The 23979-nt window shown below is 42.3% G+C and overlaps 1 protein-coding gene across 1 annotated transcript in view; it reads right to left on the bottom strand.

Annotated features, from left to right (window-relative positions):
* Window positions 1-23979, bottom strand: part of LOC147207438 (protein TANC1-like) — a 48137-nt gene that overhangs the window by 3879 nt on the left and 20279 nt on the right. Inside the window, exons 8-25 of the mRNA XM_086106626.1 lie at window positions 23656-23887; window positions 21040-21206; window positions 13816-14124; window positions 11564-11764; window positions 10917-11020; window positions 10536-10644; window positions 9961-10083; window positions 8544-8780; window positions 7642-7842; window positions 6263-6344; window positions 4973-5106; window positions 3845-3968; window positions 3288-3463; window positions 2202-2334; window positions 1962-1991; window positions 1801-1892; window positions 925-1071; window positions 508-608 (exon numbers count right to left, since the gene is read on the bottom strand). Of these exons, the coding sequence (XP_085962752.1) occupies window positions 508-608; window positions 925-1071; window positions 1801-1892; window positions 1962-1991; window positions 2202-2334; window positions 3288-3463; window positions 3845-3968; window positions 4973-5106; window positions 6263-6344; window positions 7642-7842; window positions 8544-8780; window positions 9961-10083; window positions 10536-10644; window positions 10917-11020; window positions 11564-11764; window positions 13816-14124; window positions 21040-21206; window positions 23656-23887 (2702 nt within the window). The remainder of the gene's footprint in view (window positions 1-507; window positions 609-924; window positions 1072-1800; window positions 1893-1961; window positions 1992-2201; window positions 2335-3287; window positions 3464-3844; window positions 3969-4972; window positions 5107-6262; window positions 6345-7641; window positions 7843-8543; window positions 8781-9960; window positions 10084-10535; window positions 10645-10916; window positions 11021-11563; window positions 11765-13815; window positions 14125-21039; window positions 21207-23655; window positions 23888-23979) is intronic.

The following is a 23979-nucleotide window of genomic DNA, read 5'->3' as shown; positions in this document are numbered from 1 at the left end:
TTGTTGGTTTTTAACTAGCACACTTATGTGGTGTTTTGGACTTTTATGGAACAAAATGATATGATTTTTGATGTTTAAATACAATGTCATTTTTACACTAAACTAATTTGTGTTTTAATAAGGTGAAATGTGTGAACAGTATATGGAATATATTAATTACAGTGGACCCCACATATTTGTGGTTCGGCACCCATGGATTCACCTATTTGCAGGTTATTTTTCAATATTTGTTTTATATATTCTTTTAGGGGATTAATTTTGGGGGGGTAAAAAAAATCCCCAGTGCATTTCAATTGCTTTCACTTACACTTCCATGCTGATTTTTTTCGCTATTTGCAGGCCGGCCAAGTCCCTTTCCCACTCTAATAAAATTGTTTTCAATGGTCTCTCTATATTGCAGATTTTCACCTACTGTGGGTGGGCCTGAAACATATCCCAAGTGATCAACAAGGATTTGCTCACATTACAGTGCATATTCTCATTAATTCAGCAATAGTATGGATGTACCTGCTACTCCTCTTGGCCCGTGCTCTGGCATAGTAGGCCTCATAGGATCTGGGCTTCAGGTCCAGAGCTTTTGTTGCAAAGTCCTCAGCGATCCCAAAGTCCTGAGTTTTCACAGCCCCAAAAAAATAAAAAAATCACTTCAGCACAGTTTGAGAATTTTGCCATTCAGCTCATTGTTAGAGAATGGCAAATAAGCCAAAAAAAAGTACAGAAACATTGACAGTTGGACATTTAAGAAAAACATAGAGATGGCCAAATTAATTGAAAAGTTTGCAGTGCATTTTATGTTCAATCTGAAATTTCACCAAAGGCCCAAATTTTTGTGAGTTGTGTTTCTTAGATACCGTTTACCTCACCAGACCCTCTGCGAATTTTTCCTCCATCTAATAAATCTGTGTTGACATGACTCAGCCTTACATTAGTTTTCCTTCGGCAGCGGGATAGGTTGAGATAGAGAGACACGCGCAGGTCCTTGAGCCCTTTTAGCTCTTCTCCTTGGCCCTCCCGAGGCAGTTTTCTCAGAGCGTACTGGTAACGCTGGCCGGCCTCTTTCATGCGCCCCTTCTGCTTTCCACATCAAAAGCAAGAGAAAGAAATGGATGGAAAACAGAATGGCATTTTGGTACCCATCAGAACATCCTACTTGAAACATGATCGGAACCCTAAAAGGGCTCGTTTTTTTTTCTTTCAATTTCCAAATGAATCCAGCTGAACCTGTGGGTGTTGAGGATAAGTCAAATGGATTTTCAAATAGTTGTCCGGAGAAGATTCCAAGACATCCGTCTATTAGCCAGTCCGTCAATAATGTCTGAATTTCCATCACGTCTACTTTTTAATCAGCTTACCTCTTGAAATATGAATTACGGCTGGCGCGCCATTTCCATTTTAAGCAATATTCTCTGTTAAATTAGGCCTCTTTGGTACATAAGTTGATAAGTGACTTGAGCTAGGCCATTTTGCTGCATTTTTTTCCTGGCACTCATCTTCCTATCGATCTGCACTCTTGCACATTTACCAGTTGAAACCAGTTAAGACCATCCCAGTCACACATGGTCTAGGCAGAGCTTCCCTCCTGCAGGGGGGGCGGCCAAGAGAGTATAAGAGTAGAAACCATTTTGGACAGATGAGCCCTTTTTCTGCATCTGACAGAAAAGGGCTCCACGACCGTGTCTCGATTTTTTTCACGTGTAGTTTACAAATATCTGAATACTGAAAAATCAATGTTGATTCAGCACAGACAGTAGACCCATGGCCAAACCTCCTTTTGTGGACGTAGCCGTTTCATTCGAGTACCTTGTAAAGCAAGTTTCCTTCCTCCATGAGCTTCTGCAGCAAGATGAGAAGGATGTCTGGTTTGGTGGAAGCCATGGCCCATGTGGCGTGACCTGATAAAAGGTCACAAATAATTCTCTTGGGTCTCACCTTGTCTCTGTGACTTGCACCAATGTCCCTACCTGATCGATCATGCGGTGCCGTTCTGTAGCCTTGTGATTTGGATGAAAGATGGAGGAGGAGAAAGGCGAAAAGGGAGATCGTCAAGCGCATGTAAAACTGACTGTTGCAATTTGCTGATTGTTGTTTCCAGAGCAGCCACTTGAGCTACAGCTCAACTTTTCTACGTATTTTTACAATCTGGTGCTTATGGAGTCAAAGCTCCACAAATGGAGGATTCAATGCAAGGCTGGCATATGTACCAGTCTTGAAGCTTTTTTTGAGTAGTGAGGCCACCAGGGCCGGATTCTGGCAGCCAGGAGTCCGCTCTGCAGCCCTGCTTCCGCTGCTGTCCGTCCTCTCTAGCACTGCGCCGTGATCTAGCAGAAAGTGTACCTAACCATGAAGAGGAACATACTCGTGCAAGTTATTCTCTGATCAATTTAACCAAAGCTTTCCTCTTTTATCCTCAGCAGTAATTGAAAATTCAATTACAGTGAACCTCTGCCATATTGCGGTTTATCTTTCGCACCCCCCGTGAGGAGGAAAATTTTATTATAGACATACATTGTGGGGCTTGACAGATTAATCTGCTGGACGATTAAATCGGCCGATATCAGATCTTTTTAAATAGGCAAAACGTTGTCTCCCCGCCCCACATTAACACATTAAAGGGGAAAAAAGTCCTTGGATTGGTGTATCCTTTAAAAGGATACACCAATCCAAGGACTTTTTTTTTTGTCATACCAACATTCATTTCCACATGACATGGAGCCAAATACAATCCCTGAGGTGCCAGGTTAGTCCAGGTCATCCCAAGACTTGTGAACAAAACATAAAATAAAATAAATGCCATCGAGATAAGGGTAATGCTTAAGAATGGAAATGCAAGAGGCTTGAATTTCACATATGTACTTAAGATAAGAGTAGTGTTCAAGAATAAAGTGGTCAACGCGCAGGAATGAATGGGGGTCATAAGGCTACGATGATAGTTTGGAGTTTTTTAGTAGTTGAGTTTTGTAGTTAAATTAAAAGTAAGTTTTGAAATCTTTTTTTTAAATTTCAATCTCAATCAAAATAATCCAGATTATTATTTTTTCCATTGTCGCCCAGCCCTAGACTGTATATTCTGTTAATCAGTATGTTTATCTATGAAATACTTCCATATTCTCATGAGAACATGCTCAACCATTTTAGTTACAAAGTAGAATATCTTTAGATTCTCACTGTGTGTTCATCCACCACTTGGGTATTAACATTCAAAATTGACTTTATATAATTTTACTTTGAAAGCAAACATATCCCAAGGTATTTAAGGTGCAATAAGATAAATGCAGCACGACACCCACTGTATCGGCATCTCCGTTTAGGGCGGCGAGGTCGAGAGGAGTGCGTCCCTGTCTGTCTGCTTGGTTCAGGTCCCCCCCAGCATCCACCAGATGTTGCAGCACACCTCGGTGGCCCCTCATGCAGGCCCAGGCTGTTGCAGTCAGACCTTCCTGATCCGCGGCAGACACAGAGGCACCTAATTCCATGAGACAGACAGACAATGTTTAAAATAGAGAATGGACGGGTCACAGAAAAGCGTAGAAGTCACTTTCCATGGAAAGGGTCACGTATCAAACCCGTTTTGAACTTTCCGTTCAGCTCCTTTGAGAAGTTGCGCAAAAAGTACTGAAAGATGGAAGAGTTGGAACCCCTAAATGTTGTAGTGCACTTGAGGATGCTGTTTCGCAGTTGAACTATCGCAGCCCGCTCGATCGCAGCTTAATTGTACCTTGCCATCTAGTGGAAGAGTATTTAATTGTTGTGCATGTCACTCGACAACACCAGCGCAGACAGATGAACACAGATAGATAATTTGTAGAAGATAAGTAATCATTTTCTGATGAATAAAGATGCTTACCCTTGGACAGCAACATCTCTACAGTGCTGCCGTGGCCCTCGGAGGCAGCCAACATGAGCGGCGTACGACCCTGCTTGTCACACACGCTCATGTCCGCGTCGTGCTTTAGCAGCAACTCCGCTACCTGAAATAAGGGCATTAGATTTGCTTTAATCAAATCCAGAAGACCCGGATAAGCTTAAAGATGATTTCATATCCTGTGAAGAAGAATCAACCGTGATGCAAAAGCATCCGCCCTGAGCTTCTCTTTTATACATTTATAAGTCACACCCCGTTAACTTCACTAAACATTGACTGTGCCCTATCTCGGAGGTGTCGTTTGCGTAACGGGTGACACCACATTGTCGTAATGGTTTCCCTGAGAAGACAGGACTGTTAAAACCCGTTAGAATGTTAGGCTGTGGCACCAAGTGTGAGAACCTGTTTGTTCTTGATACCCCCCAGAAGACAATTGCCTACAGTGTCCATAGGGAATAACTGTCTCACTTCAACAAAGTTCCTTGGCAACAAGATGGTGGCACCGCACTACGTTTGTCTAAATGAAGCTCCTCAACCCACTCCAACATAGTTCATTGGCAGCAATGCACTACTTTTGTCGAAATGAAGCTAAGTCACTTCAACATAGTTCTTTGGTAACAAGATGGCGGCAATGCATTACCTTTGATTAAATGAAGTTCCTCAGCTCACTTCACCATAGTGCCTTGACAACAAGATAGCGAAAATGTCTTGTCTTATGAAACTCTTCGACTCTCTTCAACAGAGTTCCTTGGCACCATAATGATTCCAAATAAATATTTTTACTGAACTGTCCCACTAACCACAAACATACTCAATCGTCTAATCAGTTATTAGTCAGTATTAAGCAAGTCACATATGATTGGTGTTGCGCCGAAACCTGATAGGTACAATTTTGGTCAAATACATATTTTTTTCACATATTTATCCTCTTTGATGATGCAGTATTCATGGCTCAACAAGACTATCATTATTTTGGTCTCTTGAAAAATTATGGTTTTGGAGATCCAAAGGTTTGGCTCGACGAATGTGAGTCTTGTTGCTATGATTATATAAATTGTCCATCAGAAAATCAAGTAGCGCAATGCAGTTGCACTCAGTGTGTCTTGTCACCTGTGTGTGTCCGTGTTTGGCTGCGCTTAGGAGGGGGACCATCCCTCTGCGGTTTGGCACCTCCAGCCCTGCCCCTCGGTCCAAAAGGAGCATGCACACCTCCAGCCTCCCTCTGCCTGCTGCTGCACTCAGCACTGAAAAGAGAGAGTGCTGCGATGAGATAAGGCGGACAAGAATTTATCATGGAGACAGAAGTAGAAACTAAAGGAAGAGGCCATTTATCATACTTAGCCTCGCAAAGAAAATGTAACTGTTTTCAATCAGGACTTGTGCAGTGTGACGTAGGATGTTCTGTTCCCGTAACCACACCAGAGGAGCAGCAAAATAATCGCTTTTTAAAGGCAAATTAGTACGTTGGTATGTAAATTCTGCACCCAAAAATATAGATGTTACTATTACTACTTCCACATTTCGTATCCAATTCAGACCATTCAAACTTTGTAATACTCACAAATTTGACATGAGAAATTACATTGCAAAAGTCACTAAGCACTACTAATCATTAAAAAATAATAAATAACAATGCACTGTTAGCATTTGAGTTTTTCATCTAAGTGGAGCAATAATGAAAAGGCAGCCAGCAGGTCGCAGTCACCAAACAGGACAATAAAATGACACCCAAGCATGAAGGAGTCTGACCACTGAGGCCTCTATAAGCGACTGTTCAAATTGGCTGAAAGTGAATGCGAGCACCTCTGTCATGGCCCTGCCAGCATTTCCTCAAACACAACAAAGATTAATGGTCATGCAAATGTGAACATTTGAGAGGCTACTTCATGCAAACAAGCTTTCCATCTCATCACCGTGGCACTGGAGAGTACAGCGTAATAGAATTACTCTCTAATGGAGCTGCGAGTACAGCTTGACAGCAGAGACCTCTGCGATGCGTTCAGGAAATGGAGCTAAACTGCGCTTGCATTTGCAATAATGGGCAAAGTGTTTTACAATTGACGAAGACGTGCTGCAAATGTGGCAGAACGGCACGTTCTTCCTGATGAATGTGAAGCTCTCCATTTTCACACCAAAACAACTGCATCAACAGTTCATAACAGTAGAACCATAGGTAGGCACAAAATTGTGGTTCTCTTCTATTTTTTGCAGAATTCTACCTAAGACTAATTGATGTCGATCATTTCAGACAAATAACTTTGCTGTACATGCACATCCGAGGCTGGAAGGTTTTTATATAGCACAGAACTAACTCTTATGTCAGGCCGGTCAAATGGAAGAAAGTAGCACACAGAAGGAAGGGAGAACGCTAAATGGAGGTGAGTGATGGAAGAAGCGCACCCGTTTCTCCCCAGAGAGAATCGTGAGCGTCCATCTGCACTGCCAGCTGTTCATCTTCCAAGTCCAGCAGGCTCTTTACCACCTGCAGAAAAAAAACACAATTAAGTCTCCTAGCTTTGCCATGTACAGATCAAAAATAAATAAATAACATCTCAATAAAAGCCAGGACGGACACTGTGCTCCACATCAGTAATTCCCCAAGCACTTCTCCAGGAAAATAACTAATTCCACTGAATCGGTCAGAAAATTAACATTTGTCCATCCTCATCTATCAATGCGAGCGGCAAATAGTGTGGCAAGTAAATGTGTTTCCACTAGATGGCAGAAGGTGCAATTAACCTGTGCATTACCTGTTTTTCTATTTCGGGACCAGGTCAAACAACAGGCCAACATTTCACACTGTGAACTGTATAAGATCATTGCTTGTAAATGTCAACAAATTAGGACAAATTTGACCTAAATGAAGCTCCTCAACTGACTTCAATGTGGTTCCTTGGCAACAAGATGCTGCCAGATCAAAGCAGTACTGTTATTGCTTTTGCCTGAGCACAAAAATAGTGATCTCAGAAAAAACAAATCTGCAAATAAGTCCAATTAGAAATGCCAAATCCCAAACGAGTTTCCAGACTGCCCCTAAATAGTGACATTTTGCTTTTAAAGTATGGGACAGTGCGAGTAAATTTGTCATCCACTTGTGCAAATGGGACCAGTAAATATTTTGATTATTTTATTTATTTATTTATTTGGATACTTTTCTGCTCCATACTTGGGAATCAAAAGACTTACAACCGAACAAACCCGGCCTAACCAGAATGTTGTGATGATGCAAGAAAGTCCGGGTGCGTTTCATGTCATTAGCTTCAATTTACAGACACACAGGCAGACAGCCGTTCACTCTCACATTTACACTGCCGTTGAGTGGGAACTGAACAGATGCTGAAGGCACCGAAATTAGGCAAACCAATTCAATACGACTGCAAATATGCTCACAGAGTGAAATTTGCTGAGAATACTTGCAGCTTTACATTTATAAGTACGGTATTTAAGATGCATAGCTTATACTTAGGGTTGACTGTATGTTGTGTCAAAACCTGCGCAGTAAAACATGATTTGAAAACATTATTTTTATCAGTAACACAGGGAAAATGGAGCGGTAAATTGACAGTTTACCGTGTGCACCCCTAAATTTTCATCCAGCGCTCTTAAACCTTGAAAGTACGGCCTACTGTGCTCCAAGTAAAAAATGTTTGTCTGGTGCCCTGTCGAAAATTAGGGGTTCACCGTACAGTGGTGCCTTGAAATGAGAGTTTAATTTGGGAAATTCTGTTAAAAAAAAAAAAATAATAATGATAAAAGAGTTTATCATCGGTGTTGTGTACCTGTGTGTGTCCTACACTGGCTGCAGCTGTGACCGCTTGCTGCACGGCCTGCTTTTTCCCAGTGGTTATCTGGTGCTGCTGTGGATCAGCGGCGTTTTCGGGCCCCCAGTCCTGTCCCAGTAAGATGCTGATGATCTCCGTGTGGCCCTTCAACGCACCGTGGAGCAGCGCACACTGGCCATTCTTATCAGCCTGGCCCACCTGGCAAATAGAGGAGTACGCCGAGGGATTTGCGCTGGTCCCGGGCATCGCTTCCAACACACTGGCCTAGATGAAGCCTGCTGTTGTCATCTGTCTCCCAGAATAGATGCCGCAACAGGGCAGGCCAGCCAGCCAATTGCCTGGGGCTGTTTGAGCATTTACGCCAGATCCTTGATATTCATCTTAAAGTCCATGGACTAGTACTGTCCACTCGCTGCCTGAAACCAGTTGGATGACTGTCTTGCTACACTTTTTCCACACTACTCTAAGGTGTGTTTGCACACTAGTAGAACAACTTCCGGTACATGTTACTAGTGAGGCAACATTGTACACTAGTTGAATTGCACTTCTAGTACTAGTACCAGTACTACAAATGAAGTGCTACATTTTAACCATTCGAATTTAATACGTTACTCGTAGTACCAGAAGTAGAGTTGGGCATCAAGAATCAAGTGGAACTGGGACTGACATTGCGGTTCTCCGAAAATTGTCCACATTTTAAAATGTCGGTGCAAAATTTTAGCTTAAGGTGCTACTAATAGGCAAAAAGTGGTTGTAGTTGCAGAAAAAAAGATTAATTGTCTTACTAGTGAGAACATAAACTGAAGTAGTACATGGACCATAAGCAGGATGTCAAGCTCAAAGGGTTTTCTATAGATACACAACACACACACACACAAACACAGACGTGAGCTACAGACCGTGGCCCCTTTCTTGCAGAGCAGGCTGACAACATCCGCGTGTCCCGCGGCTGCCGCCAGGCACAGAGGTGTCACGCCGCTGTCTGTGCTCACATCTACGGCTGCGCCCATTTCCATCAACAGGCCCGCCATCTCCACATGTCCCAGGTGGGCGTGGACGGCCAGAATGGGGGCGTGTCCCACCACCTCAGTAAACCAGCTCACATTGGCGCCACCAAGCATCAGCAGACGGCTCACCTACAGGACGTAGAAGGAGAATTGACAGTGCATCCACACTTCATGTTTCAGCCTTTTTCTAAAATGGAGTACTTTTTTTCCCTTCAAAATTCTATGCATCACACCCCATAATTATATGATTTTTTTTGTAGGGGGCGGGGTGGTTTCTGAATAGCTTCTCACTGCACTGAACAAACGTGCACGCATAATAGACTTCCCTTTGTGAAGGTCATCATTTTATTGAAGTCCCCAGAGAGGTGATATGTTCTTATAAATCAGGCTTGTGTGTGATTGAGTGTTGGCTATCACTGCCGTGCCTGCCCTTACTGAGATTAATGGGATGCCGTACAACACAGGTGTCAAACCCAAGGCATTGGGACCAGAACCGACCAGAAGATACGAAAGCAGTATGTCTTAAGTAGGGCCTGCCCAATTAGCACTTTTCAAATCAGGCAATATTTCTTTCCACGTCTCACTTCTACTCCATGTCCGGCCGTTCGGGCACAACATTTTCCGCATCCTGAGCATCTGGCTCATACATGTATGGTCCAACGTACATCTTGCCAAAAACCTCCTCTTCCTCCAACTCTTCAAACACGCTTGAAACGTCACTTTCCGAATCGATTTCTGACTGGCTTTGTGTACTTTCCATAGTGAGACCCGCTATTGTTGTCTTGATGTGACGTCACACTTGCGGGTTTGTCGCTCATCACGATCTCACTTCGGGAAAAGGATTACTTTGTTGAATTTACAATATATATATATATATATATTTTTTTTCATTTTATTTCATGTATTTTTTTGAATTGCTTTACTTTTGCCATAAAGACATTTCATTTGGGATTTTCTAACATTACATCACACATTCAAACAGCAACAGTAGCATTTTGCCTATTTTTCTCTGTTCAGTTAAACAATAAAGGATAAAGTATTGCAAAGCAGTCAAATGTTCTGTCTGTAAGTCATATTTTTGTTGCAAGATTTAAAATTATTTTATTCATGATATATTTTTAAATATTAATCGGCTGAATGAAATTCCGATCATCGGAATTTCACTCGGCCAAATATCAGAATCGGCATCCGCCTCAAAAAAAAAATGAAAATCCACCGGCTGGGCTCTAAAAAACATTATTTTCTAGTTTATTCCCATTTTTTCCCGCTGAAAATACAATTTTGCAGCCTTATGCATGTCAAATGTCACCTTGATATTCGGCGTGTACAGGTTCCTTAGTGATGCGAGTGCAGCGGACAGGCTGTCTGTGCTGCAGTTCACCCACATGGCCTGCAGGACAGTGGAGGACACCCCGGTTTTTTTACTCAGACCCTGTAGAACCAAAAGGGAAAGAGAGAAATGTAATATTGTGCGATGCAGAATATGAATGGCGTCGAGGTATAAAAGCCTCGGATTTTTTAATTGCCTTCAAGTGTGTTTTTATGTTTTGCACATGTATGTGTTATTTAGGTATGTATTGTAGGTTATCTGTGTAACTGAAAAAGCAACAAACCGTTTGTGGTACAGATAAGGGAGACACTATTTCATTTTGGTAACAACAAATAATCTACGTATACTTGTTCATCTATCTATGATTGTGACATGCGGTGACAAGCACAACAACTTAGTGTGCTTCCTAACTGTTGTCATTCATACAATAGAATAATATCTCTGCATTTTACGAAACAGGCCCAGATTTCATAATTGCTAGAGGATACGGGTGTTTTGGCCCTGGCTGAGGTCTAAAGAGACCCAAGAGAGATCCAGTTCACAGACTTGCTCACCTTGAAAATGTGAGCCTTGAGGATGTGGTGTCCCAGTTCCATGGTCTGCTGACGGTTCAGCTTGCCATCCTGTCTGGAGAACATGAACGCCAGGAGAGCGTGGCCGCTCCTGTTGACATGCGTGCAGTTTCACCAAACAAAAACTTCCTTTGTCACATTGAATCATATCTGGAGAATTGTGTGAGCAAGAGTCTTCTTTTCAGTTCCTCAAAGTGATGTTATACATTTCCCATTTCTCGACAGCACAGCTACTAACAAATACTTTTTAAGGTGTGTTTTTCTTTTTTTTAATATGGTCACCCTATATCCCAGATTTTCACCTATCTGGAATTATGCCGCTTCATAAACGTGGGTTCACTGTATTCTGGTGTTCAGTCTGACCTTGGGTCACAGAGGAAGTCGGTGCTTTCTCCATCTGCCCTCCAAACGAGCCATTCTCTGAAGGAGGGATGGCACAGCATGCGTGTGCCGTCTCTGCGTCTCACCTGCCGGCAGGTGCAAGACACACAAATACTTGTGAACTTTAATTAGTCGGCTTCCCAAAAGGCAGGTTTGTCCTTAATTGCCCTTCCTTGTAGATTTAAATAACAGGCGCTTGGTGCTTACCAACTGAATATCATAAATATTAGGGGTGAACAGTTATAATCATCAGATAGAAAAGTACAATCTTTTGCACTTGGTGCCTCTGTGTTTCCGAACTATACACAGTATGTTTGTAGAGGAAAGTGTGAATCTTTTCGAGCAAAATTAAAGCAATGGCGATCCCATGAGATTTGACTGTCTGTAAAACGGTCGGTATATCTCGAAGCAGCAAATGATTGTGAAGCATTTTCACTAAGCACATTCAATATGGCGGAACTGTGAGATAAGACCTATTTATTCAACTTTATATTTGATGTTTTGCCACTTCGTTGAGGCTTTCATGTTCAGTTACATCATTAGTCTTTGAATGTTCAAGAATCAATATTTTTGGCAGAAATAGAGGGGCCCAAAATGTCATTTTGCTCGCGACCAGCTCCGAGTCTCACCATGAATCCAGCCAGGCTGTCTAATCTCTGATGAAAGTCCTTCCATTCCAGCTCACCCCTCACGCCGCCCGCATTGAGTGCCCGGAACATTTGCTCATCCGTCAGCGGGTGCAACGACGCCAGGGCCACATTTAGCACCGGAAGCACTCGCTCAAAGACGTCTTGGTCCTGGAAGCTCACGCGGCACATCAGCAGGTACACCTAACACAGGTTCACATCTTAAAATTACCGCTGATGACAGAAAAACTAGACAGTGCATGTCAACGTGTAAACATTACGGAATGTTGATGTGGAAAATGTGGCCTAATGAACAATTTGCAAATGTGGGGCATGTGAAGAATACTTTTCTATTTCCCCAAATTGGATGAATCAGTTCTGGAATGTCAAAGTGTATTGTTAAATGTGGAACACGTCTCCATTCATTTCAGTAGGATCCTCTTCATATAAAATGTGGAAATTGGGGAAAAGGAGGAATTGGAGAGATAAGAAAATAGGGTCCCCCAGATATACTGAATGAGGTAAATATTTTAAAGTTCGTTTCGGCGGAGAAATGTGGAAGGAGTAGAGCGGCATAAATTGGTGTAATAATAATAAGATGAAGAAAAGTTATTCAGCATATACTAAGTAATGATTCCCAAACAAACAAACACTTTGCATTTAGCATGGCAAGCATGCAAAGCTTTCATGCAGTCATAAATTCGTCCTGCTTTCAGGCCTTGCTCATCTGCTGCTCTCTCTCATATTGGTGATTATGCAACATCAAAACGCGTCCGTCACTGGCTGGAAGCTATTTCCGTGCCCTTTCTAGAGCTTTCATCCTTGATCACAGATTTGACAACTTTATGTTTGTGCACAACATTTTGGATCAATGGCAGCATCCCCCCCCCCCCCCTCCACCCACACATACACACACACACATATCCTATCCCATAGTTGCTCTGCGGTTCTTTTGGTTTTTGTCAACTTTGGGCCTCGTTCATCATCAACAAATGCACTTTTGCGAGAACTCCAGTGTTTTCTTCTCAGGGATTTGTTCGCCGGAACACATTCAACAGCATGCTTTAACTTTTATTGATGGATTGGTTGAGGAAAAAAAACTGAATTTCTTGGATAAAATTTTAAATGAAAACTTTGAGCGAAGGGCAAATGTTTTGTAGCATAGCATGTCCTTTTTTTTAAATGGAACTTTTGCTCTTTTGAATTTTTGAACACATACCAAAATACCTGTGCCATACTTGCAGAAAAAACTCTCAGGCTCACCCATAAAACAGTCGAACACAACAAACTCTCTCTCACATACACATACAAAACCTCTCGCTCATGTAAAAAAATCCTCACAAGGAGAAAAAAACTCAGCCAATCACCCCAAGCCTCTATTTACCATAAAAAACATGTACCCAAAAAAACTCACGCAAAGTAATGCTTACATTGTTTACAAAGAACTCACTCTCACCATAAAACCTCTCACACTCACCTAACACCTGAAACAATAAACCTGAAACATACCCTGAAAAACTATTAACCTACAAAAAACACTTACACTCACCAAAACCTTTCACACTTAACAAAACATCTCACACATACCAAAAAAAAAAATCATTTACAGCCAAAAATATCTCACACACAACCCAAAAACTCTCAATCGAACAAAAAATTCACTTCACTCATACTGAAAAGAACTCATGCTCACCCAAAAGAAACCTTTCACACACTCCACAAAAAAACCCCTCACTCATAAAATATGACATTCACACCCAAGAAAACTTTCACTCACATCCCCCGCCCTCAACAAAAACACTCACCACAATCTCACACAAAAGAAAAATGTGTTACAAAAAAACGGACTCACAGTAAAACTCATATTGATAAAAACTCTCACAAAACAGAAGAACCCTCACACTTGCCCAAAAAATCTCACGAAAATAAAAAAACTTGACTCACCAAAATACATTTTACACAAAAACCTTTACTCACACGAGAATAATCTGAAACCGACAAAATACTCTTACACCCACCAACTATCACAAACGACAGAAAAACTCTCACATGCACCAAAAAGTGTTCGCCTTCACAAAAAAGCAAACTAACACAAAAAAAAAGAACAGCAGACTCACCAAAAAACTCACGCACACACCAAAAACCCTCTCGCACTCACCAACAGAACTCAACCACAGAAAAAAAGAACCTCTCGATCAAACCAAGTAAATGTCTATTTGAACAGCACACACACTGTGAACCATTGACCGGCTGACCTCCGATAGTGACACGGGCACAACCAGGTAGTTTCCCCCTTTTAGTGCCAGATGTCCTTTGTGAAACAGATCCAGAGTCAGCTGCAGGTAGAGGATGGAGCCATTGCTGCGTGTGGTCAGGTGACTGCTGAATTTGCTGAGGAGCAGTGGGTCGGGGGCGGAGCCTGTGGCCGTGGTGACGTTGGCCGCGATTTGGGCGCTGCCGTTCACCCGGTGATGGATGTAGTCACTGAGGTCAGCTCCCAGGTCGCTGCTGTCGGGCAGGATGTCCAGCGAGATGCCAGAGAACGGGAGCAGGGTGGTTATTTCCTGCAAGAGAGAGAGGGGAAAAAATCCAGTAATTACAGCATACAATTGATTACGTTTTCATATTTTATTTCATATGCCTACTTATGAGAATGTATTATCATATTACATAATTTATAATGATTTTTCCTTATTGTTTTCCATACAATTCATTCAGATTATTATATTCGGCACCCAAATTCTTTTTATTCCGCCCACTTCCTTCCAGTCCTCCACATTTCTCAATTGATTACAGCTATTCAAATGGCAAAAGATTCACAAAATTTCAGTGTTACATAAGAGAATAAGCCATTCAATGTTATAGAAAAAGTTCCCCATCTTTTCCAATCCATATTCAAAATGTTCACCTCATTCAGGGCATCTTGCAGACTATTTTCCACATTCCAATAATTCCCACATTCACAAAATTCCACACTTTTCACAAGATTATTCCCAAATTAAGAGACGCTACATCTTTACATTTTAGAAACAACGGTGCCTCGACTCACAACTTAGATGTGTACCTTGAACACAATCGTACCTAAAAATCATATCTTGAATCATATATCCCCATTGAAAAGAATGCCATTGACAGCTGTAGAAGTGCAAAGGTCAATAGTTTTTACCTCGGCTGGCAGTGGAAGGGTTAATCCATTCCAGCTCGGCCAGACAGAGCTGTGCAATATTGCAGACATGCATAATACATGAAGAGTTTCACACCTGACTCAGTAAACTGCAGTAATAGTTGTCTACTACAGAGGATAAAGAATGTATTCCTGTGAGTACTGTGTAACCCGGATTATGGCATGAGGCAATGGGGAGTGGACTTAACCAAAATCTATATTGACTAAAAGAGTAGCGTCGTTAAAATTTGCTTAATTAAACAGAACTGAATATTGCCATGGCCCGAACGAATCAGGGCACAGAATACTAGTGGGGTGTCAGCGAATGAGAGGTGCCGTTTTTCACCTTCGTGACGTCACGAACGTGCGGCGCAACCTATCTCGCTCTTTTTTCTGACGGGACCTGAACGCGAACGGACGTATTCTTCGACTGTTGTAAATAAGTGTTTCGGAAGAAAGAGAGAGTCATTCTACGCAACCTCGAGCACTGTGCCTGGCTAACGTAGCCGTTAGCTTTCCGTACCGCTGGGATATCGCCGACCGTATAACGTCGTCGGAGTCTCATTCGACATTCTTCTGGCCGGGTCTTTTGTGGAGTTCTAATTGAGGACAGCGCTGGGATTAGCGTGCCTTCAGTGGAGTGGATTCCATTACGGTGCCCTGACTTCTACCAAGTGCTGGAAAAGGGGGTACAGTGGTGGTGGCGAGCCAACCAAAGAACATACAGTATAGTACATTTGATGAACTTTATTTTATTTTATTTGTGTTGGTGATGTTTAGAAGAATTTATTTTGTACGACAGGAGTTGACAAGAACATTTTGTGCTTAGTTATTTCATTCAGATTGAAAGAAAAAAAGAAACTCACACCGGTGTTGAGAAAGGTGATCACCAATTATTTTGCTTGAAGGAAAGGTCAACTAAGAGGTTGAGACTAAATTGGATTTATTTACCTTTTTGTCACTGTGTTTGTCGTGATAATTTTGTTGTCACGTGTTTATGTTTGATATAAAAGGTAATTGTTTTACAACTGTTGTCTTGTTTCTTTGCCCATGCCACCCCCTCAATGGTGACATCATTGGCTCCAGTGAATCGAACCTAGTGTCCCCTTACTGGTCCAAGTAGAAACCCGTTGTCTGCCCCAGAGTGTTTCATCATCTCTAGCAATTATAAAACAGACGTAGCCCGTGTTACAACTGACATATTTGTCTGTCGACATGTGTTGCTGTGCACTGTGCGCCACCCACAATGTGTAATTCTTTTTGTTTTATGTTCACTTTTCCAGTAAACTTCAACAAAAAAAATCGGGCTCGATCTGCAAAACTGCTACTTGTGAAGTGAATTGAGTTGAACTTCCACATTACCTGAGAGATTTGAACCATTTCAACTTCAGGTACCATGTTCAACATTTCAAACAATTCCATGACATTTCAGTTCGTCGTCAGCTCTTACGCATTAATGTGGAGTTTCTACAGAAAGTGCACATTTTAGTTGTTATTGTCGACTCATTGAAACACCTGTCACAATGGGATTCAGCATGTAAAGAATTCTACACCAGGTCTTTAGTGCACAGCTAAAAGCACTTAAATCAGTACCCATTGCTCAGATGTCGCTGAGTCACGCAGAGCCATGGCATGCAGTACTGTAAACAGTGTGGCAATGACTCAAGCAGCAGCACAGCTCACAGGCTTCTTCGCTCAATTCACACTTTCAAAACCAAAGGTCAGGGCTAGCAAGGCCTTCTCTGCTCTAAAGTAGCACTAACCTACATTTACAACATCAATTCTAATATTTGTTTCATTAAGTTGTACGAATAAAATACTCTTAACTCATTTGGTAGCTACACTGCTTCTGGCAAAAGTGAATGACAGATTTTTGTTCAGTCATTTGTTGCCACGTCAACCTAATCTGCCCACCCAGGTGTTCAGAATCAAGAGTGCTGGCCCATTCCGTTCTCAACACGCCGCTTACCCTGAACAGGGCCGTGGTGTGTGTGTGTGGGGGGGGGGGGGGGGGGGGATGCAGGAGCCTATCGCAGCTGACTTTGGACGGAAGAGGGAATACACCCGGAACTGGTCGCCAGCCAATCGCAGGGCACACGCAGACGAACAACCGTTTACACCGACATCCATACCAAGTGGGGACTGATCCCACGCTACCCGCACACAAGTCAGGCGAGTGTGCCACTACCCCATCAGTGACGATGCTGGCCCATGTAACCTAATTTGGCAATGGGATTGTCAGATTTTAATTTGCCTCACAGGGCCAGTTTGCTGATCCACAAAAATATCAGCATTATTTCGTCCTGATTGGTTGGTCACGGCAAAATTTGTTAGAACCGACTTCAACAAGAATAGCATACCTGTAGCCATGCACACACCCCCTCTGCCCCCTTTATATATTAGAGTGACAACATTTTGATTTCCAAAAAAGAGGGCACTCGCCTCGGCCTCGAGCTACTAAAATGATACTCAAGGCTCTCATACATTATAACTCTTAATAATTTAAAGTAAGGCTGCATTATTTTGGAAAAACACGCAATATACGATATGCGTGTTGCATTTTACAATATCTATGATATTGCAATATTTAACATGTACCTAAAGAAATTACATCTTTATTATCTAACAAAGAAATGTTTTTTTTAATCCGGAAAAAAAATAAATGGACTCTATTCTTATCGGGCGGCCCGGTAGTCCAGTGGTTAGCACGTCGGCTTCACAGTGCAGAGGTACCGGGTTCGAGTCCAGCTCCGGCCTCCCTGTGTGGAGTTTGCATGTTCTCCCCGGGCCTGCGTGGGTTTTCTCCGGGTGCTCCGGTTTCCTCCCACATTCCAAAAACATGCATGTCAGGCTGATTGGACGCTCTAAATTGTCCCTCGGTGTGAGTGTGGGCGTGGATGGTTGTTCGTCTCTGTGTGCCCTGCGATTGGCTGGCAACTGATTCAGGGTGTCCCCCGCCTACTGCCCGAAGACGGCTGGGATAGGCTCCGGCGCCCCCCGCGACCCTAGTGAGGATCAAGCGGTTCGGAAAATGGATGGATGTATTCTTATCTACCATATTTTCCGGAGTATAAGTCGCAGTTTTTTTTCATAGTTTGGCCGCTGGTGCGACTTATACTCGGGAGCGACTTACGTGTGAAATGGTTAACACATTGTACACATCACGTGTTATTTTCACATTAAACCGCAAGAGGGTGCTCTCGGCCTGTGTTGATACTTTCCATTTGGCGCTAACTGAGAAAAACAACTGACGATGACTCTGACGTAAGCGACGTAGAAGAGGAAGCGCTGCATCTTCTACCTCCGGAGTTGGCGGAGTTGTTTAAAAATGACACCGAGCATGAAGATTTCATTTGGATTTCGTGATTTGGAGTGACGCTGATGGTTTGGTAATTTTGTTAGCGTGTTCTTTGTGCTATAGTTGTCTAAATAACTCTTAATATGTTACGTGAACATACCAGGCAAATTCACAGTTCGTTTAAGCGTCATGTAACGTTAGCATATCATTATTCAGCCTGTTGTTCTCTAGTTTTTGTTTTTATTTTAAATTGCCTTTCAAGATGACATGTATGTTTGTGGTGTTGGATTTTATCAAATAAATTTCCCCCAAAAATGCGATTTATACTCCAGTGCGACTTATATGTTTTATCCTTCTTAATTATGCATTTTTTGGCTTGTGCGATTTATAATCCAGAGCGATGTATAATCCGAAAAATACGGTAAATAAATTCTTGAGTCGCAGCAATGTCCCGACATATATTGTACTGTTCTCCTATTGAGTGACGATGCGGATTAAAGATTGCATTTGACTGATCTAAATTAGATTTAGGCCTGCATTTCCATATGAATTTAGTGCACATCTTTTGCATTCTGAACTGCATGTGCCATTATTACAATGACAATATTTTTTTCAACATACTGTGCCTGCCATGTATGGATAAAGAATAAAACATCCGTCCATTATCCAAGCCACTTCAGTAATAAAACTGTACTCTCACAATTTAACAAAACATCACTTCTGTCTGTAGTTTTCTTCCTCATATTTGTTTTCTTCTCCACCCTGTATTCCTGGTGTCTAACAATTAAGGACAACTTTGCACTCTTTGAACTCTCTCCTCATGCAGCTTTTTGGTTGTTTTTTCTGTGTCAATATGAGCTTTGAGCTCTCCGGCCAGCACCTTTATTAGACCTTGAAACATTTTCCTGCGAGTTTTGCACACTGTTACCTTTATCGTGTATTGTCACAGTCCTCAACGCCAAACCGTTAGTCAGGGGCGGATTGACTGCAGTTGTATTTGGCTTCTTCAACAAGTCAACATAACGAACCTCTCGTTCCAGTGACTTCAACCACAGCGTTGAAACACAGACGAAGGAACGGGATGTCGTTCCATCTCGTTTCAGCAGCAAACAGTTGGTCTTCACACTTGTAACTAAACACACCTATTCCACACACTTGTCCTGACTGCTACTGCTTGCCTTCCCTTTCGGGTTCTTCCCGCCTCGCCAGTGTCAATGTCACACGCACCAATAACGGCAATACTACGCTTCATTTAAAAAAAAAGAAGAAAAAAAAAGAAACGCATGCTAATTGGTCACAAGAGAACCAATTAAATCATGAATTTATAAAATCCTCCTAGACGATGCCTGGACAGAGTTTAAAAAAGTGGGCACGTCCGGGAAAAAAAGAGGACATTTGGTCATCCTAATATTCATATATGGAAATCTATTATTTTCTGAGACCCCCCCCCCCCCCCCCACAAGCCCTCACTTGGCCCCAGGAGAGAAAAAGAAATCCTGGTGTCGTGCCAGCCTGTGGCATCAGCACTCTGCCAGCCCTTGCAGTCAACATACATACATCTGACATTTCGCTGGTGTCGGGCGGAATCCTTTTACCTCCAAAACATCACTTTTCAGGAGACCCCAAAAAGGGCTTGTTTGCTCAACTATTAACATTGCTTCGTCAAAGTGAACAAGCCATTTCCAACACTAAACATTGGTCAATAATTTGTAAGTGAAAAAACAAAAAACAAAAAAACACCCACATGTGGACTCACCAATAATAAATATTTGTAAAACAATAATCATAACAATAAGAAGAAGAAGAAGCAAATTGTGACATATGAGGGTTTTGCCCCAATGCGAGCAAGATATAACTGTCAATAGCCGTGAATGTGTCGCTATTCGCAAGTTACTGTTTCGCAGATTTATTTACACCATTATTTGGTTTAAAAAAACGTGCCTATTCGCTCTTTTTGTGCACTAAGAGACCCCACAAAGTGGTGCCAAAAGCCCTTCTTGGTTCAGAGAAACCACATTATGTTGAAGTGACACATCTCAAAGTGAGACAGTTTTCAGCAATTTGCTGGTGGTGTCACTTATATTTTTTTGTTTTATTTGTTTTTGACGATTAAAGCTTGGTCCCTAGCCACAAAGAGTTTTTCTCATGTTTTTAGATTAATATTGAATGCGAACTTCCATATGCTCTATGTAGCACGATTGTGTTCTGTTACATTGCTTTTTGGTTTAGTACGGATGTTTCTACGAGTTGTGATGTGACAGTCGTGGTATTAAGGGGTGGATTAAGTTGGATAAATTCTCACTGAAGGCCCAGATACCGAATGGACCACTCGCCACTCGTCCAAAACAGTGAGTGAAAGTTGTTATGGACGAATGCTCCAACAAGATCTGAGAATGACAGGGAAGGTAGGATTGTAGGTGTGTCTTCCATCTTCTTCAATTATCGAAAGCCTGCTGACTTGTAATGCATTATTGCCAATGTGGCCTCCGAATGCATTTGGAGCATTCCGAATCACTAATTCAATTATATAACCGACTGGCTACTTGACAAGCTCCAGACTCGCAACTGACTCCGCGTAGCACTGACATGCATTCACGCTATAATCCACACAGCATTTGGAGTTTTTGGCTTTGGCTTTTGACAGATGCAGCCTCTGTTTGCCGGGATTAGCGAGCGGATTGAGCAAAGGCACCGTGCGCCAAAAGCCACAACGTGTATGCCATGGAAGTAAGACTGTGTGTCGAACATCTCAACAAGGGAAGTGCAGAGAGATAATGGTATGAAGAATGCCACAGAAATGCCTCTGTCAGTTCGGTTTCAAGTGGCGAATAGTCCTAATTGGTGTAGAGGAAGAGTACACCCAGGACTGGTCGCCAGCCAATCGCAAGGGCACATTGACGAATAGTCCTTGAATTTCACCCGCAAGTCCAATATCCTGAACTTTATTGGAGGAGTGTGTGTGCCCTTTGGGAGCCGATTTGCATGATATTATGATGTTTGCTCTGTGGATGGACTCACCAAGAGGCCCGTCCTCACTGTGACCACCAGCTTGAGCCAGACAGGGAACTTGGAGACGATCTTGGTGATGAAGGTGGCGATGGTGTCCCCGTAGTCTGGTTTATGAAATTCGGCCTCGTTGAGACTGTCAACCAAGATGATGTAGTCTTCTTCAGGCAGCCTTCGCTCTGAACACATATGGAAAGGCAAATAAATTGTCTGTGATGAAGTACCGACACCACATATTTCTCTTGTGGAAACAAAACAAAGATAGGATGTTAGCGATAAAAAATACAGAACAGGCACTTGTTGTATAAATTATAGTTGTTCAGAGACCAATCCTCCAAAGTATGTAAACACCAGCTAGTTTTTGAGCATCCCTCATGATGACTACCTTACAGAGCAAATATTAATGATAAAATAAGTTTCACAATTGTGTCGTTCTTAAAACATTTAATTTCAAATAGTGGTAATTATGCTGTGAAATTGTGCCTCTCAGCATAAACGCAATTCTGGCACTCAAACAATGCAAACCTGGTACTCATATTATCAGGAAAAGACGTAGCCAAGGTTTTCTTTTTTAAATGATATCGCAAGATTTGTTCTTGACAGTATAGCTGATAGGAACAAAGCCAGCGTGTATTTTCGAGCAAAGAAAACTTGCAACTCTTTTTCTGAAAATTTTAGTAGATTAGTTTTTATGTAATGTTACTTTTTCTAATTGGAAAGGACTTTTCTGAAAATATGTTTATTAGCTGCCTGAGTAGCTGTTGAGCCAAACACAGCAGCATATATATGATGAATAAAATCTCATAAAAACTGTACCGTTAATGGTTGACCAGGATGAATCAAGTAATGTTACTGTACCTACATCTAAAAAACATGCGGTCCGTTTTTCCAAAAAAGGGAATGACCCATATGCTCTATGTACTGTACTTTATAATAGCCCGGGTAGTGATTCAAATATGCACATTTTAGTACTCTAGCAAGTCTATGTGATGAAACCGGTGATATTGATTACATCCTGCTGAAAAGGACTAGATGGCGTTGTCGTATTTTTTTTTTCCCGAAGGCAAGAACTCCATCTTGTTTTGTATTATCGAAGCTGTCAATGCAGCTATGAGGACTCACATGCTCTCAAGAGGCACAAGGGCTCTTCATTTTCTCCCTAACCTGATTAATAGAGACGGAGGAGACATAACACTCCTTTGTTTAGACTCAGTCGGGCTGGGCCATAATAAACACATCAATCTAGCTTGACTGGCTGTATCATAAGACAGTGAGCTGGCTATTATGGCCTAAGCATCCCAACGCTTCAGCCTCAGCGTATTGAGCGACCTTGAAATCCGGTGGGATGCTGATGAAACACCAGGGCAAAAATAACACTGACTCTTTCCTCATGCAAATGATCAAGCGTCGCTTTCTCACTTTCCTGGGACCCAAATTAGTGACTTCAGGTCAGCCTATCATAGAGTGCACACATTGCTATATAACAGATTCTTTTTTTTAAATGCTATGGTTTGGTTGAACATTTTGGTGTTTAAATATGAATGAACTTTTGTTGGATGCTCTGTTTTTGTGTTACTGCTGCATGTGGGCGACGGCCCAGTGCTACTGTGGTTAGCGCATCAACTTCACAGTGCAGAGGTACCAGGTTCAATTCCAGCTCCATGTGTGGAGTTTGCATGTTCTCCCCGAGCCTGTGTGGGTTTTCTCCGGGTACTCCGGTTTCCTCCCACATTCCAAAAGCATGCATGGCAGGCTGATTGAACACTCCAAATTGTCCCTAGGTGTGAGGTTGAGTGCAAATGGTTGTCTGTTTGTGCCCTGCGATTGCCTGGCAACCGGTTGAGGGTGTCCCCCGCCTACTGCCCGAAGACAGCTGGGGATAGGCCCCAGCACCCCCTGCAATCCTTGTGAGGATAAGCGGATTGGAAAATGGATGGCTGGATGGATGCTGCTTGTGGTAAAGTAGCAGTTGTCTGAAAATGTATTACTCAATAACATTAATTGTTTTAACATTTTGGTTTGTAAATATACGATGTTCTTGAAGCTTGAAGATGCTGCATAATTAAGGGCAGGAAGAAGAGGCAGAGTAGGTCCCCAACTAAACTCCAGTAATTGCTGTTGTTCCAGCAGAGCAAAGAAAACATATGCTTGTGAGCAATGTTATATTCTCTGTTTATATGTTGCTGCTGCCCTGCAATAGGCTGGCAACCAGTTCAGGGTGTCCCCCGCCTACTGCCCAAACATAGCTGGGATCGGCTCCAGCACCCCCTGCGACCCTTGTGAGGATAAGCGGATCAGGAAATGGATGGGTGGATATGTTGCTGCTCCATGTGTGTTAAATAGAGTGTGTAATTGCCATAATATTTATTTCCATGAGCCTGGCTATGGTGTTTCACAGATTAGGTGAGGATTAAGCTAGCAGACATTTGTTAGATGAATTTGGTGATGATTTGGTTGAAAATGGGTGTTTAAATATACGATGTTATTATTTGAGATTGCAGTGTAAAGGAGATTTTCCTGCTCCAAAATGACACAACTCGAAATTTTGAATGATCTTTAAACTTCAACAATGCATTTGTCTTCAAGTGTCAGTCACTTTTATAAGCACGTGTGTGTAGATTTTATTACCCTTGCGCAAGCTGGTCATGGGCTCCAGGACACCCTTTCGAAAGGCAGCTATGGGGTCTTGGACACAGGAGCGCAGGCTGAGCATATTCTGGAGGTGAGGTTCCTGGATCAGCAGCTCCCTGTATGGGGTGAGCTGTGGTGATCTGGCCAGCAGGGCGGCGACACTGTGAACAAATTCTGGGACCAGGCAGGTGTATGTGTTGTCAGCCTGGCAGAAATGGTAAGCGACCACCTGTCAAAATAAAAAGGTAAAAGATGTGGATGATGCCACCCTTACAAATACAGTGAACTCCCGAACCCTCGATAAGTAAATTTACTTTTTAA

The sequence above is a fragment of the Hippocampus guttulatus genome, chromosome 3 (assembly GCF_054856545.1).
Source record: "Hippocampus guttulatus isolate MCC_2025c chromosome 3, RoL_Hgut_1.0, whole genome shotgun sequence".
Taxonomy (NCBI): Eukaryota; Metazoa; Chordata; class Actinopteri; order Syngnathiformes; family Syngnathidae; genus Hippocampus; species Hippocampus guttulatus.
Note: the sequence above shows the minus strand (reverse complement) of the source record. Positions and strands in the feature narration are given on the sequence as shown.